This window comes from Haliotis rufescens, unplaced genomic scaffold (genome assembly GCF_023055435.1).
Source record: "Haliotis rufescens isolate VD_foot unplaced genomic scaffold, xgHalRufe1.0.p SCAF_35, whole genome shotgun sequence".
Taxonomy (NCBI): domain Eukaryota; kingdom Metazoa; phylum Mollusca; class Gastropoda; order Lepetellida; family Haliotidae; genus Haliotis; species Haliotis rufescens.
Window position 1 is genome coordinate 1,986,315 of NW_025964057.1, and position 17,540 is coordinate 2,003,854.

Genomic DNA, 17,540 nt, shown 5'->3' on the forward strand with positions numbered 1-17,540 from the left:
GTATATAAAAGCAAGAATGGGGAACGCGATGTTAAAATCTATTTAACCTCACCTCTACTAACTAAAACCCTGCAAATATGCAAATCATTTCATCGCATCTGTAAATTTGTCTGAGGTTCTGATTGCCATTTAGATCTACTTGAATATAGGAAACAATTAGCTCTCACAGCCCAGTATTGCCTCTCTACACACACATAGCATACTTATTATTATGAGAGAGGGGCGGTGGGTGGTAGCCTAGTGGTTAAAGCGTTTGCTCTCAACCCAAGACCCGGTTTTGATTCCCCACATGGGTACAATGCGTGAAACCCATTTCTGGTATCCCCCCACCATGATATTGCTGGAATATAGCTAAAAGTGTTGTAAAACCATTCTCACACACTCTTATTATGAGAACTAAACCTTTGTAGGATATATAACTCATTGTGTGTAAGCCTACGTGTACAGATCCATGTTTACAATGAACAAAGATGTGATGAAAACCATCAGTTGTTCATGCATGAATTTCCTCCTCATCATGCTCATGCTCATTGTGTTTTACATGCCATTTTAGTGGAATGAAAAGGGAAACTATTTATATTTTCCTTAATGTACATCATATGCCAATAATTGCCATAAAAGATGGAAACATTTCTGCATTTATCTATATATTTCAATATGGTGGCATTTTCATTAAACGTTGCTGGCTTGCTCGATAATATTATTATGATTATATCAGTATTGAATTCACGATAGGAGCAGTAATGCACGACCGCCATATAATGTACCATATTCTCCGTATTCACTGTGCTACAGGCTCGCTGACTTAGTTGATGCATATCATCATATATCAAATGTGTGGATCAATGCTCATGATGTCAATCACTGGATTGTCTGGTCCAGATTCGATTATTTACAGACCGCCCTCATATAGCTGGAATATTGCTGTGTGCGGCGTTAAACAACAATCAAACAAACTGAAACCCTGTGCTCCAATAAATACCCCAACTAATCTGGACCAATGTGTAAGTAATATTTACAAGAGCCCCCAACTAAGACTGGAAATTGACATGGCAGTCCTTATTGTTACAGTGCAGATGATGTACATGACAGCAGTTAAGATAATATCACCTGGTAACTGCTATCAAAACATTTAGTTAGATTGTCATTTTGAACTTTATTTGTTCACTATTGCTCAATCACTGACAGCATGTTTAACTTGTGAATGGCTGTAACCTGCGCCCTTTTGTAAATTTACTGAGCGCCTTGGGCTCTTATTACGGTGAATGTGGTATCTGTGAAACATTTGCCTTTAAGGAAAGTAATACATTTTCTTATTGATTCAATAGTTTAGTTATTTAGATAATCACAGCCTATGTGTCCCTGGCGCTATTCAGGTCCACTAATCACGGTGATATCAGCCACCTTTACCTGATTTAACCACCATGTTGACGCCTGAACTTGTTAGCAGAGGTAGAAGAGGTTAGCCATATTTACATCAGTTGTCATTTCTCTGTTATCATGGTTATTGTAGGGATATTTTGTTGTAGTATATAGTTAATATGAACCTTTATTTAATTTTTACACTTGAACCGTGGACTTAAATGCCAGGAAAATACATTCTGCGCCCTAGATGTTATGATCTCCTCCAAACTTCCAACACGGATGAAGCTGAAGGGTTTGTCGTACTTGTTCCTTCTGAGAGAGATATCATGTTTTGTTCGAGTCATTTGACTTTTTTGTTAGTCATGTTAGTAATTTTGTAACAAATATGAACAAATCCAATTTCATCCAAATTTTAACTATTTACATGTTAACGTTTTTGGCTCAAGATCAACAAGGCCTATAGGAAGCTGAAGTGATAGACTGGCATTCAACTACGCCATGTACAATGCTACAGACGATGTGGAGAAATATGCTTCTACTCTTTCTTCTCCTACTCGTCTGCAGCCAATGTACTCAATTTTGAAATTGATTTTTGTCCCCATAATCATCGTTAAAGTTACATTCATATTTTAATTATCTTTTAAAAAAAAATTAAAAATCCAAATAACAATTTCCTTTTAGGACTCATGTTTGGTAAGATATTGGTTAACTCACCTTTTCGTCAATTGCAAACCTGATCCACCATTCCTCCCATTATTTATACATGTACATACACAGGGTGCTAGAGCTCTATCAGCTCCCTGGTCCCAACACCTAATAGCTGTTGCTATGTTTCCTAGTCCACTTGGATTTTACCAGACAAAAACAGGTGAAATACAGTAGGAGTGTAACAATGTAGCCAACTATCAATTTTTTGCTATTGTTTGCCCTAGAGTAGTACGATACAATAGGAATGTAAAACCACTGGTGATATTGTTGAGAGTATGCATAACAATCAGTAGTTATGTGGTTACTGGAGCATGTTGATGAAATATTGCTCTTTGAAAAAGACAATGAAACAGAACAAGAAATGAATACTTTATTCAGTCAGTTACATTGATCATGTTAATAAAGATAATATCAAGCCTTTAACATGTTTAGGTTATGTTCAATAGTGTCTTAATGGTGAAAATAGCCCAAATAATCACCCTAAAATAGTAGCATGAAGAATTTGAGTCATTTCCACTTTTGCATGTTTTGTGCTTTGTTTTCAGAGTGAGGCGAGAGAGTTGTCCACCATTAAAATGGAGACAGGCGCGCCAGCGTGTCGGGAGACCACGCCCCTGCTGCTGGATGCTAAGAAGGAGAATGTGAAGCTGTCTGGCAATGCTTCTGCTGTTCCACCGCCCCCCATCATTGGCAGGACCCCGTCAAATGACCCAGCTCTACCTGTCATTCAAGTCGAAGTCGAGAGCCATTCCTACCAAGTGCAGTCTCAAATTCCAGTTGAGGACAGTCGAGCAATGATGGAAAACGCCACAAGGTAAGATCCGTTTCTGGCAGTGTTGAAAACAGTCAAGTGATGATGGAAAACGCCACAAGGTAAGATCCGTTTCCGCCAGTGTTGCAAACAACATCCTAAACCAATTGAGTGTCATAATATTGATAATAAAATACAGTTTATTTCAAGGTTGAAAGTAGTAATTGAGAAACCCACTGGTGCCTGATATTGTTTATTAAACTTGGTAGGCATTAGCACAGTCCACCATGTACCATGATGTACATGAGAGAGAGATGGTCAGTGATCATCATGGATGTCCTGTGGTCTGCATTAAGAGTATTGAAAGTATTTCTAAGATCGTTATTGTTTAATCCAACTTAATGAACACGAGGCATGATCATTCCATTGGTCCAGGTGCATCAGTTGTCCTGGTCAAGCTGCATAATTGACTGAGAGTTTGTTTGTGTTGGTCTCCAAGATTTCGGGGCAGGTGCCTGGATCCCTGTCATGAGGAGGGACTGGAAACGCATCAGTGTCAGTTTCCATAGGATACTTCTAGTTCTAGTAAGACCGCCTCCGTGGTTTAGTAGAGCCTCTGCCCGGGGAGCGGGATGTCTGGAGGTCGATCCCGGCCGTGTCATACCAAAAGATGTAGACTAACATTTAGTCTCTGAAATCTTATATTACACAATATCCTTCTTGACTCTATAAAAATGAAAAAGATTCCCTATGCTGATTTCAGATGTGGAATAGAGCTAGCTTGAGCTGGCTAGACTTGCTTTTGTATGCATTTCTAGATTATTATTTTTTCATAAAATAAATTTATTCCACGGTCATGGTGCAGGACTACAAAAGATGTTAAGAGATAGTTTATTCAAATAAACTTCATGCATATTTTTATGCCAGCAACTCAAACGTAATTGGATAATGGTTATATATTTTGCATATTTTACATGACCTATCTGGAGCTCTGTTGACAGTTTATGGCACTAGTAGTAACCTAGAGGGATAACTGTCCTGTTGTCTAGTTGTTTTACCTGACGCCCCTGTCTAAAATGAGTTGTGGACATGTTGGATAGGGTCAGTATTGTCAACCCTGGCTTCAATGTATTTATTTTGAGGTTTACTGGTAACTTGCTTGAAAACATCCTACATTTGAACAATATTTGTAACGTGTTTCCATTTTCGAAGAAAGAGGCATGTTATATGTTAGATATAATTAGCACCATTAGAGATTGTAACCAACTCACTGGATGAATGAGGCCCATAATGGGAAACATCTATCAAGTGAGATAAGTGAATTATGTGACCTAGACTGTTGGACCTGTATGTGCATCATTGACTGATTCACCAGTTTCCGTTTTGTAGACTGTTATGCTGCTTTCAAGTCAAAGGTTAAGAGCCAGATAGCTGACACCGATCTGTCCTGAGCTTAAGTGTAATGATGTAATCACAGACTTCCCTCATAAGTATAACACATAAAGGTCAGCAGAACCCCATGCTTGTCTCTCCGTGGAGATTCTGTGTCAGAATAGGTCTCCAGCATCACATGCTTGTCTCCCCGTGGAGATTCTGTGTCAGAATAGGTCCCCAGCACCCAATGCTTGTCTCCCCGTGGGGATTCTGTGTCAGAATAGGTCTCCAGCATCCCATGCTTGTCTCCCTGTAGGGATTCTGTGTCAGAATAGGTCTCCAGCATCCAATGCTTGTCTCCCTGTGGAGATTCTGTGTCAGAATAGGTCTCCAGCATCCCATGCTTGTCTCCCTGTGGGGATTCTGTGTCAGAATAGGTCTCCAGCACCCAATGCTTGTCTCCCTGTGGGGATTCTGTGTCAGAATAGGTCTCCAGCATCCCATGCTTGTCTCCCTGTGGAGATTCTGTGTCAGAATAGGTCTCCAGCACCCAGTGCTTGTCTCCCCGTGGGGATTCTGTGTCAGAATAGGTCTCCAGCATCACATGCTTGTCTCCCCGTGGAGATTCTGTGTCAGAATAGGTCTCCAGCATCCCATGCTTGTCTCCCCGTGGGGATTCTGTGTCAGAATAGGTCTCCAGCATCCCATGCTTGTCTCCCTGTGGAGATTCTGTGTCAGAATAGGTCTCCAGCATCCCATGTTTGTCTCCCTGTAGAGATTCTGTGTCAGAATAGGTCTCCAGCATCCCATGCTTGTCTCCCTGTGGGGATTCTGTGTCAGAATAGGTCTCCAGCACCCAATGCTTGTCTCCCTGCAGAGAATCTGTGTCAGAATAGGTCTCCAGCATCCCATGCTTGTCTCCCTGTGGGGATTCTGTGTCAGAATAGGTCTCCAGCATCACATGCTTGTCTCCCTGTGGGGATTCTGTGTCAGAATAGGTTTCCAGCATCCCATGCTTGTCTCCCTGTAAAGATTCTGTGTCAGAATAGGTCTCCAGCATCCCATGCTTGTCTCCCCGTGGAGATTCTGTGTCAGAATAGGTCTCCAGCATCCCATGCTTGTCTCCCTGTGGAGATTCTGTGTCAGAATAGGTCTCCAGCATCCCATGCTTGTCTCCCCGTGGGGATTCTGTGTCAGAATAGGTCTCCAGCATACCATGCTTGTCTCTCCGTGGAGATTCTGTGTCAGAATAGGTCTCCAGCATCCCATGCTTGTCTCCCCGTGGGGATTCTGTGTCAGAATAGGTCTCCAGCATCCCATGCTTGTCTCCCCGTGGAGATTTTGTGTCAGAATAGGTCTCCAGCATCCCATGCTTGTCTCCCCGTGGAGATTCTGTGTCAGAATAGGTCTCCAGCATCCCATGCTTGTCTCCCCGTGGAGATTCTGTGTCAGAATAGGTCTCCAGCACCCAATGCTTGTCTCCCTGTGGAGATTACCCAGCGGCCCATGTTTCCAATGGTAGAAACTAACATTTTTAGTCCACTAGTCCTTATAATGATATCATATAGCCGTTCAAAATGGCAAATGTCTTCTAGACCTTATGATGCCTTATCTATTGGGCAGTTCGGCAAGGACTACAGGAGTAGTGGCACTTTCTAATGCTGGCTTGTTGTAAGAGCTGAGTATTGGGTGTAACTGTAGCATCTTTTCTAAATCTCTGCTGGAGCCAGTACAAAGAATAACACAATGATGTATCTGACCAGAGAGACAAGATTGGAGACTTGAGTAGAACTAGCCACAGGATAATGAGTAACTGAGTGAATGTTGTTCAACTCCTCAGTCGACAATATTTTGCTTCTCTATCACAGCAGTCTGGAAATAATCAGGCCTGGGCCAGGCAAACCAGTGGTCGATGTTGTGAGCATACCCATGCTGTTTGGGTTCTGTGACTTGCCATCACTGAGCTTGATCGTCCAATCTATTTCAGTTGCCTTTAATGACAAGCATATGATTTTTGGGACCAACTCTACCTTGATCACTGTACCCAGGTCTACTGTAAGTTGATCACTGTACCCAGGTCTACTGTAAGTTGATCACTGTACCCAGGTCTACTGTAAGTTGATCACTGTACCAAGATCTATTGTAAGTTGATCACTGTACCCAGGTCTACTGTAAGTTGATCACTGTACCCAGGTCTACTGTAAGTTGATCACTGAACCCAGATCTACTGTAAGTTGATCACTGTACCCAGGTCTACTGTAAGTTGATCACTGTACCCAGGTCTACTGTAAGTTGATCACTGAACCCAGATCTACTGTAAGTTGATCACTGTACCCAGGTCTACTGTAAGTTGATCACTGTACCAGGGTCTACTGTAAGTTGATCACTGTACCCAGGTCTACTGTAAGTTGATCACTGTACCCAGGTCTACTGTAAGTTGATCACTGAACCCAGATCTACTGTAAGTTGATCACCGTACCCAGGTCTACTGTAAGTTGATCACTGTACCAGGGTCTACTGTAAGTTGATCACTGTACCCAGGTCTACTGTAAGTTGATCACTGTACCCAGGTCTACTGTAAGTTGATCACTGTACCCAGGTCTACTGTAAGTTGATCACTGTACCCAGGTCTACTGTAAGTTGATCACTGTACCCAGGTCTACTGTAAGTAGATTAGTTCCCATATCCATTCCCTACTGGGTATATAAATGCCGTGATATAACTGGAATAATGTTCAAAGCTGCGTTAAACCTTACTCACTCACTACTGGGTAATATACAAAGATATTTGGCACAAAACCACACAATACATTGAGAGTGAATCTGAGAGTGTTTTTTGAAGAGATACAATGTCTCCATGAGATATAGAATAAATCTTAAGGAAATTATTCACGTGATTATTCGGGGATTAAATTTATTGTGATACAAAGCAGTGGTTGACAGTAATCTTGCAACAGATGTGAAATGTGAATGACTACTTACAGTATGAAAGACAAAACAATAAACAAAAAACAAAATCGGATGAAAAATGATGTTTCACAATATTCATTGTTTCAATCTCCATGATCTCAGGATCAGTGACCAGTATGCTGTACCATACTGAAGCATTAGGTCCACTTCTTGTTCAGTACAGCAGATGCTAGGAGTGGCCCAGAACTAGGGCTGGGACGAGTCCAAATTTACTACCCGGGTACCCCACCCTCTATTACCCGACCCTACCCGGATACCCACTGCAAGTCTCAAGAGTAGGGAACAAAATGTCAGATTGGTAATTGTTTTACTGCAGCCTTGGCTAAAACTAATTAGATAATGCGTTCAATGAAGTTGACTAAAGATTTATCTTTACTCAAACATATACAAGTCAAAAGGAATGTGTGCCTCGTCAGAAAGAAATGCGAACATTAGCGGCTTGTAGTGTAACCACTGAGCTATTGTGAGTTTTTGTCATTAAACAATATATCACGTGACTAACCACGGGTCTGGGTAGTCCTGTGGGTACCCGGGTCCTACTCAGGACCCACCCGACCCGAGTACCCGACTTACCCATCCCAGCTTTACCCAGAACGCCTAGTTTTCTGACTGTAATTTGCTGTGCAGAGTTGCATCCCTTAACTGTGCCAGAATGCTATGATCATGGGTTAAAATTCCAGAATTCCCCTGATTATTATTCTGTTTTTGTGTCAGCACCGATACTGTTCTGTTTGGTTTCACCAGGGTGGTAAATGACTTTCCCTTCACATGGAGCAGACATGACATAATATAAGTGAATTATTGTTAGAAGAGTTGGGGAAAGTCATAACATGTGAAACTGTTGAAGAGGAAGTGGAAATATGTGTTTTATAAAACATCAAACAAATAATTCAGCTATTGCGTTCAACTGCTCTACTAATGTGGTTTTGTCAAGAGGAAACATTACAGTGCTGACAATTGCTAACTGTGGGATGACTACGTGTTGAATGTGATACTGAAATTTGTGGTTGATGGCATCCTGTGGGTGCAGTTCATATCACGGTGGTAACCACGTCTTATTTAATAATGATAATCTTAGCTCCCTGGGGAGTATACAACACAAGTTGCCTCTGAGGAGCTAGAAAGTTAACATTCACATTACCATCTCATCCTACCGGGTACCCATTCATTGCTGGGTGAACAGAGGCATTTTCTAACCGAGTCATTTGCCCATGGAGACACCACATGTTCAGTGTGGGCAGGACTGAAGCCATGGAAACTCTCAGGAGCCGTTGCCACACACAGGGACCCATCCAAGGACTCTCCACAACCAATGTTGATTTGTGACCTGTGCGCTGTACACAGGACCTTGTGCCACCACATGCCCTGCATTCTGTGCAGGAAAGGTCCCCAGTGCTTCGTTAGCCTACATGACCGCCTCCATGGTCTAGTGGGAGAGCGTCCGCCGGGAGAGCGGAATGTCCGGGGTTCGATCCCCGGCCGTGTCATACCAAAAGACGTTAAAAGATGGTACTTGTTGTTACCCTGTCTACCGCTCGGCATTAAGGGGCTAAAACAAGGACTGGTCGGCTCGGAGTCAGTATACTGTGTCTGAGTGGGGTATTCATGTTAAACTGCGGCATGGTATCTCAGTGAGCTAGCACTATAAATCGGCATCAGTCCGGACTAGTACAAGCAGCCACACAAACACACACACGTACATGCACGTCACTATATAAGTGCAATAATCTTGGACGCGACGTTAAACCACATTTCACCTCACCTCACCTCACCTCACCGTTAGCCTACATGCTTGTCATTAAAGCTGAACCCGTGAAGTTCCGGGGTAGAATAGGTCTTCAGCAACCCATGCCTGTCATAAAAGGCAACTATGCTTGTCGTAAGAGGCGACTAACTGGATCGGGTGGTCAGGCTCGCTGACTTGGTTGATGCATGTTATTGTATCCCAATTGCGTTGATCAATGCTCATGATGTCAATCACTGGATTGTCTGGTCCAGACTATTATTTACAGACCATCTTCATATAGCGGCTTTAGACAACAAACAAACAAACGAACAAACGTAAAAGCTGAAGAATGATTGGGTGTTTACAAATGTGTGGCCGGCTGACAGTGTGGAATGTTGCTCATGCAATTCCTGGAGTGCATGGTCCAGACTTGGTTCTAATCAGCAATCCCTCACTCACCATTCTCACTTGTGTAGTAAAACCTGTCTGTCTAAACTACAACTAAAGCTTTTATTGGCTCAGCTGGTGCTGATATATTTATAACATACCTAGGATTAAATGCAGACAGTTATGTATTTCAGATAATGCAGATAACTGTAGCTGTCAATACTGTATATTTAGTAAGCATTCCAAGCTATGAAATAAACGTTTCTGTTTAATAGTGGCTCATGTACAAAGGTGTATATTGAGTTATAAATATTACTGACAGTTAGGGGTGACTATTGGTCTGGAAATCACTATTGCTATAACTATTGATATTGAAAGAAACTATTGCGATAACTATTGATATTTTAAGCAACTATTGCGATAAATATCGATAGTTTTCAGTTTATCATTTTAGATGGATTTTAGAGTTGAATTAAACCTTGGAACTGAAGTTTCTTTTGAATGTGATAACCATAACAACAAATAAAAAGTAAAGTTTGAGATATGACTGATTTGTTTTTTCTTTAACCTAATAATTTAAGAAAAAGAAACTTCCACATTACCATGTGTCAATTACTACCACTCATGATCAGTAGAAAAACAAATGTGAACAGCATCGCTTGTATTTTATTGATATGGTAAATACAATCAAAACTATTGATCAAAAACTGATTTAACAATCGATTTATTGTCTTTAAGTGCTTACCAATAGCAATATATCGATATTTCGATTTATCGTGACACCCCTACTGGCAGTTTGGGCAGTGGCCCTACATCATGACTGCTAATGAAATGGTAAGGAGGTCTAGTCTAGTCACATGACTTCCTGTTAAGAGAAGCACATGTTGAAAAAGTGGCTGCACCTTCGAGTTCAAATCGTCGTGTCCTAAATCTGAATAATAAATCACAAAAGAACAGATATGTCTGAGTGTTAGTGTAACTAGTGTCAACTTGAGTCACATGTTTCCAATACACAAGTCAAGCAGGGTCTGAATGGATTGTTAATGAGAGGACTGGATGCTTTGACAAATGGTACCAACTAACTGTTGTGATAATGACACATATAATATAGTTCTTGATGCTGAACTTTTAGCTTTGACAGAAAACGTCATCCCAAAGTACCCATTTGATCAAATTAATGTAAGACTGGACAACATTTGATCAGCAGCTAGTTCCTTAATAAATATGGAAACAGTATAGGACTGATGACACATCCCTGTTTCACTCCAGTCGGACATTCAGTGTTGTGTGTGTGATGAATGTGTTTCTCTCTCTCCAGCAACTTGCAGAGCCTCATGCATCTCCTCAAGGGAAACATCGGGACAGGAATCCTGGCCATGCCGATCGCTGTGAAGAATGCAGGATTGTGGGTAGGTTGTCACACACATTGATGAATAGGATGAGATGCAATCAGGTTTATATAGTTTACACTTTCAGGTTTTTTTTTACTTACAGAAGGTGGGATCGATGGGACCCTATATAATTTCAAGGGTTCTTACAAGCAATATGAGGGTCCTGTAAAGTAATGAAATGGTGTAGTGTACTGTACCTTTGATAATTACTTCAGAACCTGGAATGAATCAATGATCATGTGGATAGTGGTTGTAATTGATGGGTGAAATGCTCCTGATGTCAGTACAATGAATATCATTGTGTGTCCCTCTGGACACAGTATTTTTTTTGCCTATGGAACAGAATTTATGGATGTCAACTTCTTTATTATGAGGAACACAATGTTTCTGAGTATATCATGTATATACAGTGATCGCTCGCTATTGCGCTACCAATGGGGTCCAAATAATTGGTGGGCGTTATAGACGATGAGCCGTTTAACCGAAGCCGAGGCGGGGGAGCGCGCTCGGCAAATCTCAAATCATCAATAGGCCTATGTGTTTATCTCACGTCACGTCAAAATAGTATATATTTTTATGGACCTAGATCTACCTGTAATATCATTCATTTATTAAATCTGTCATATTTCACAATGTCTGAAATACGTATTCCATTCTAATTTATCATTTTTTATCAATAAATTAAAAAATTATTCACTATTTCCCGCGATGTTATTGAAAATAAAATTCTCGGACACACATTTCGACAACGGGTCCGCATCGAACATGTCAAAGAGCAAAATATAGACTATTTTAAGCAAATCTTTAAATATATTATACAAAGTGATAAATAAAATCAACAAAAATATATCTAAAAGTAATCAAACTTACATCTAAGTTATTATTTCCATCGTTTTGTGCGATCGCGTGTAATGTAAGTCAAATGACATCTCGGCTTTCGTCGCCTTGAATTCCCGGCTCGGACACAACGTTTAATGCAAAAATATATGCATGAAAAATCTTTGTCACAGCTCGTAACCTAGCACGATACATTCGCGAAGTTCCATATTTTTAATATATATCGTGATTTCCTGCTTAAAACGTTCAGAATAACACGATTTAACAAAAAATCTTTCGCTAACTTCTGAAATTTATCAAACACGAGCTTTGTATCAAAGCTTGATTGGCTGCCTGAGGTCACGTGCTCAAAATTGACCAATCACGAAACTTGTAGCAGATTTCGGCAAGAAAGCGTCATTAGAAACAAATTTTAATCCAATGAAATCGCTTGTTATAACTACGGGGAAAAAACAGGCGATGTTACGAAAGCGCGATTACGAAATGAATGACCGCCGTGTTGTGACAGCAACTACATTTGTGTGACAGTTTAGCCTTAAATTGGATTGCCCACTAATTAAGAATATAAACTTCACTTGTGGTTCTCTTTTATTGCATGCATGCGCTTCTAAGATCAAAGGATGTATAGTGTGAAAAGTTAACTAGTTGAACAATCGTATTTCCGGGACTTGCCGCGGATATTTTCAAACAGATTATTAGAACTCCATTCAGCGATAAACCGTTGATTATGCAATGAGAAGCGTTATGTGCAAATAAACAACGAACAACAATACAATCATGTCTGTGTAAAACTCTCAGTATTAAAAGTGTACATAAATTTTGGGAGCCATGCGTTACCGCGCGTAATAACCGAAGTAGCGCTTTATCGAAGAGCGCAATAGCGAGCGATCACTGTAGTTACTCCTACTCCGAAATGTTGTGTTCCTCATAATAAAGAAGCTGACATCCACAAGTTCTCTTGACATTTTGATAAATATGATATTCCTCCTGTAATTTGAATGGCATCTCTTGATTGTGTTGTAGACGGGGACAATTGGCCTCCTGCTGATTGGGGTGGTGGCCATCCACTGTATGCATCTGCTGGTCAAGTGCAGCCATCTCCTCTGTCGCAGGTGAGGAGCCAACACAAGTGTTTAGAGATGCTGGCTTGTTGTATAAACAGGTGTATACTGCATCATGTTGTGTGATGTGTACAACAGTGTATTGTGTTGTGTTGGTATATACCACTGTGTTGTGGTGTTGATATATATCACAGTATATTGTGTTGTGTTGGTATATACCACTGTGTTGTGGTGTTGATATATACCACAGTATATTGTGTTGTGTTGGTATATACCACAGTATATTGTGTTGTATTGGTATATACCACAGTATATTGTGTTGTGTTGGTATATACCACAGTATATTGTGTTGTGTTGGTATAAACCACAGTATATTGTGTTGTGTTGGTATATACCACAGTATATTGTGTTGTGTTGATATATACCACAGTATATTGTGTTGTGTTGGTATATACCACAGTATATTGTGTTGTGTTGGTATATACCACAGTATATTGTGTTGTGTTGGTATATATACCACAGTATATTGTGATGTGTTGGTATATACCACAGTATATTGTGTCATGTCGGTATACCACAATAGTTATGTCTGTATATACCAGTGTATATAATGTAATATTGATATATATCACCCTCTATTGTTATACATTATTGATATGTTCAACAAACTATTGCGTTTTGTTGCTGTATACAAAAATCTATTGCATAAGTTGCCTTATTCAAAAAGCATTTTTATTTACGTTGCCATATACAAAAATATCTGTTGTGTTATGTTGCTATGTACCACACACTATGAGTAGCCTAGTCATCTACATGATCTAAGGGGCCTTAGTTAGCTGTGAAACGTTGTGTTGCTTAAGTGTGACAGAAACCTGTGATCATGGGTTCGCCCTGGTCATGTTTCTAGGTTTGTCAGCACCACACCCATGCTTTTCAGTTTCATCAAAGTGACAACACATGAGACCTGTATCACTTCAGGCTTTCCTCCCAGATTGAGCTCACATGTCATGAGGGGGCACGGGTGGCCCAGTCGTCTGAGGCGCCGCAATTTGCTGTACAGAGTTGCATCCCTTGGGCTCGCCACAAACCTATGATTGTGGGTTCGAATCCCTGTTCACCCCGATTATGTTGGTAGATTTGTCAGCACCGTACCCGTGCTCGTGGGTTTCACCAAAGTGGTAAACGTCTGAGACCTGCATCACTTTGGGCTTTCCTCCCACATTAAGCTGACACGCCGCGATACAACTGGAATACTGTTAAAAGCAGCGTTAAAACCCAATTCACATGTCATGATTTAACTGAAATAAAGTTCAAAGTGGCATTAAACCCAACTCACTCACACACTCAAGTTTATTCAGAGTTGACAGTTTTTGTTACTTTTCAGAACATCAAGTATAGCATTAGATTATGCAGATGTCGCCGAGATTTGCCTTAAAACTGGACCACAACGACTTCGTAGGTTTTCCACAGCCTCCAGGTGAGTGAGTCCAGTGGAAGAAAGGTGACTGAGCTTACACAGCTTTTATTATATACCTCAGTGTGGAAGACAGAGTTTAGAAAAGTGATACTTTCACTGCAGTGAACATCACACTTTGCTGGAACTATTGTCATTCAAGAGCTAGCTCCCCGCAAATTGTCTCCCTTTATCATAAATGTCTCTCCGGTACACAAACTGTTGACTTCTGTTTTACGTTAGTTCCACACTGACAAGGAAAAATAATTGATATTGCTTCTGGCTTATTTCTATTCTCTTGAAAATGTTTCGTTATTAACTGTAATTTTCTTATTTATCTCATCAATTGAGACTGTTTGTGTTGCAAAGCGCCATTTTTGTTACTTGATCAGCATTTTTTATTACTTAAATTTATTTTTTTTAAGATTTTGCAAACTTGGGACTACGGTACCATATGATAAATAGGATATTCCATGTGTCTTGTGAAATATCCTGTTTCTCTCCTCTGTTGATGGGGGAAAGGAGATATTTCACAGGAGACATGGAATATCCTCTATATAATGTAATGTGAAGCTCGTTACCATCCCAAATGGACTTCCCCAGGGGTGAGAGATACAGTGATGTCTCCTAGCAATGAATTTGCACCACATTGCTTTGCAGACGATTGTGACATCATTGGTTGCTTTGAGATCACACTGAAATGACATCAGTAATCTCTGTGCCCCTGAAGCTGGTCACCTTTACTGCTTACACTGAGGACACTGGGTATCACTGTTTACAAACTGAGAAAGTTTGAAGGATGATGTTGAATGATAAATAGAATCTCTTCATTGTCTTTTCATGTCAAAAATATCAACACAAGCTGATAAAAGTCTGAAACTCCTCAGCAAGCCTCAGAGATTATTTCAACTTTTGTGTTGATATATTGGATATGAAAAGACACAATGGTGAGAATCTCTATGTATTCAAGCCTTTTATGCTTGCCGTAAAAAGCGAGTAATGGGATTGGGTGGTCAGGCTTGCTGACTTGGTTCATGCATGTCATATTATCCAAATTGAATGCATCGATGCTCATGCTGTCAGTCACAGGATTGCCTAGTCCAGACTCGATTATTTACAGACCGCCATGATATAGCTGGAATATTGATGGGTGCGGTGTTAAACAACAAACAAGCAAACAAACAAACAGGACAGTGTTGTGTTTCAGATACCTTGTCAACACCATGCTCATGCTGACCCAGTTTGGCTTCTGTTCCGTCTATATTGTCTTCGTCGCCACCACAATACAACAGGTAGTGTAACATGTTACATCGCCCGCTGAAACAGATAAATGTACAGCATCAGGTTGAAAAAGGGAGAGTCCGTCTTCGTATTGTATATTGGAGCTAATTCCTATTTATTACAATGATGCATGGCATCAAACATTGGGACTCATTTCCCGCAAAGACTTGTTTTCAGAATAATAACTGTTTATGTAATGAATGCACCTATAATTTATAATGTCTGATTAATTGAAACTAGACATGTATGCTGAAATGTTTTGAAGTAATGTTTTTATTACATTACAAACTAAATAGAGAAAATACTATATTTTTGTGCAGTCAGAACAAATGGCGATTTCTATTGAAGTAAGTTGACGTCAAACGTTTTTCTTTGACGTCACAGCACAATTGTGTCCTAGCAGCCATCAGGTCCCTTTTGTCCTGGTGGGTCACAGATATTGTTCAAAGTGGCATTAAACTGAACTCTCATATTCCATACATGATTCAGAATGACATAATGTCACAAGAGAATGTTCAGCTGATAACTCCACGCTTTTAGTTTCAGAATTGTTGGTGCTTCGGCATCTCGGGATATATTTCTTTTATAGCCCGGGGATATACGTTTATGCAGTATATTGTAATGGCCGAAAAATGTTTATTTCAAGGGCAGTGTTGAAAAATAAGAATGAAAGTCGTATGTGAACAATGCATCCAGACAAGGTGATGCAGGACAGTTTTAAGATCCGGGGTCAAATAGGTCTTCAGCAACCCATGCTTACCATAAAAGGTGAATATGCTTGTCGTAAGAGGCGACTAATGGGATCGGGTGGTCAGACTCGTTGACTTGGTTGATGCATGTCATCGTATCCCAGTCTTGAAAATAAGAATGAAAGTCAAAGGTAGTAATGTTAAGTTTCTGTGTTAAGACACGAATGATGCGACACCTGGTTATAACTATTGTGTGTGTTGTACAGGTAATTCACCACTTCCACCCGGAGGACCCCAACATTCGAGTGTACGAGGTGATCGTCATGGTGCTACTCGTGCCGTACACATTCGTGAAGAATCTCCGAGCCCTCGCTCCCTTCTCCGCCTTCGCCAACCTCCTCACCATCACCGGCCTCACCATCATCTTCGTCTACATTGTTCAGGGTCTGCCTAGTGTGGAGTCCAGGCCAGCCTTCTCTTCCTTTGAGCAGCTCCCACTCTACTTTGGCACAGCAATATTTGCCTACGAGGGCATTAGTTTGGTAGGTAAAATAACAATCCTGTTGGGTTCCTCCAACCATTGCAGAGGCGATACTGTGGATCAGACGGTCAGGCTTGGTGAATTGCATGTCATTGTATCCCAATTACATGGGTGGGGGCACGGGTGGCCCAGTTGTCTAAGGCGCCGTGATTCGCTGTGCAGAGTTGCGTCCTTTCGGCACGCCAGATCGCCGCGAATAGCTGCAAATTGCTGATGCGGCGTTAAGCAATATTCACTCACTCACTCACTCGGCACGCCAGAAACCTATGATTGTGCGTTCGAATCCCGAAGTGGTAAACGTCTGAGACCTGCATCAAGTTGGCCTCTCCTCCCACATTGAGCTGATACGCCATGATATAACTGGAATAATATTGAAAGCAGTGTTAAACCCAACTCACTCACCTACTCACCCAATTACATTGGAAGTTGCTCATTATATCGATCACTGGTTTATTGACTGACTGTCATCCTTTGGATGATATGTATCTGGCTGAGTGCAGAGTTAAACTAACAAACAAACAAATCCAGTTTTTGGAAATGTTTTGTGCCATTTGAATCGACAAGAGAAATAACATATTTGTTATTTAAACATTTTACCTTAGAATGAACATTTTTCAAATTTTGAATGTATGAATATTGTCTCATCTTGAGTTTTGCTGACAGCTATGTGGCCTTAAAATTTGTTTGTATTTGGGTCACAATGCATCAAAGCCAATATTTTCTCTATCAGCAAGGACATTTTATTAATGATTCAAGTTTCAAGGCGATTGAGCACTTGATATTTCTGTGTGTTTGGAATTTTTCCCGCAACCATTAGTCAGATCGCATGAGTTGAAAATCTTTAGAGAGTTATGGCCCTTGCTCCAAGCTTTTCAACTTAGTGAAATCTATTGGTTATGGTGTCTTTAGTTGCCATATACGGAGCAATGTTAGGTTAGCAGGAAAATATTTTTGTGTTAACCTAATATGACACCTTATACGGCAACTAGACAACATAAAAAAATGTT

General features: G+C 40.6%; 1 protein-coding gene across 1 annotated transcript in view; it reads left to right on the top strand.

Moving 5' to 3' along the window:
- The window catches only part of LOC124134421 (proton-coupled amino acid transporter 4-like), a 47,794-nt gene that overhangs the window by 22,766 nt on the left and 7,488 nt on the right, over positions 1–17,540 (top strand). The window contains exons 2-7 of the mRNA XM_048381012.1: positions 2,619–2,887; positions 10,599–10,689; positions 12,532–12,620; positions 13,954–14,046; positions 15,230–15,314; positions 16,259–16,534. Coding sequence (XP_048236969.1) covers positions 2,649–2,887; positions 10,599–10,689; positions 12,532–12,620; positions 13,954–14,046; positions 15,230–15,314; positions 16,259–16,534 — 873 coding nt within the window. The 5' untranslated portion in view covers positions 2,619–2,648. The remainder of the gene's footprint in view (positions 1–2,618; positions 2,888–10,598; positions 10,690–12,531; positions 12,621–13,953; positions 14,047–15,229; positions 15,315–16,258; positions 16,535–17,540) is intronic.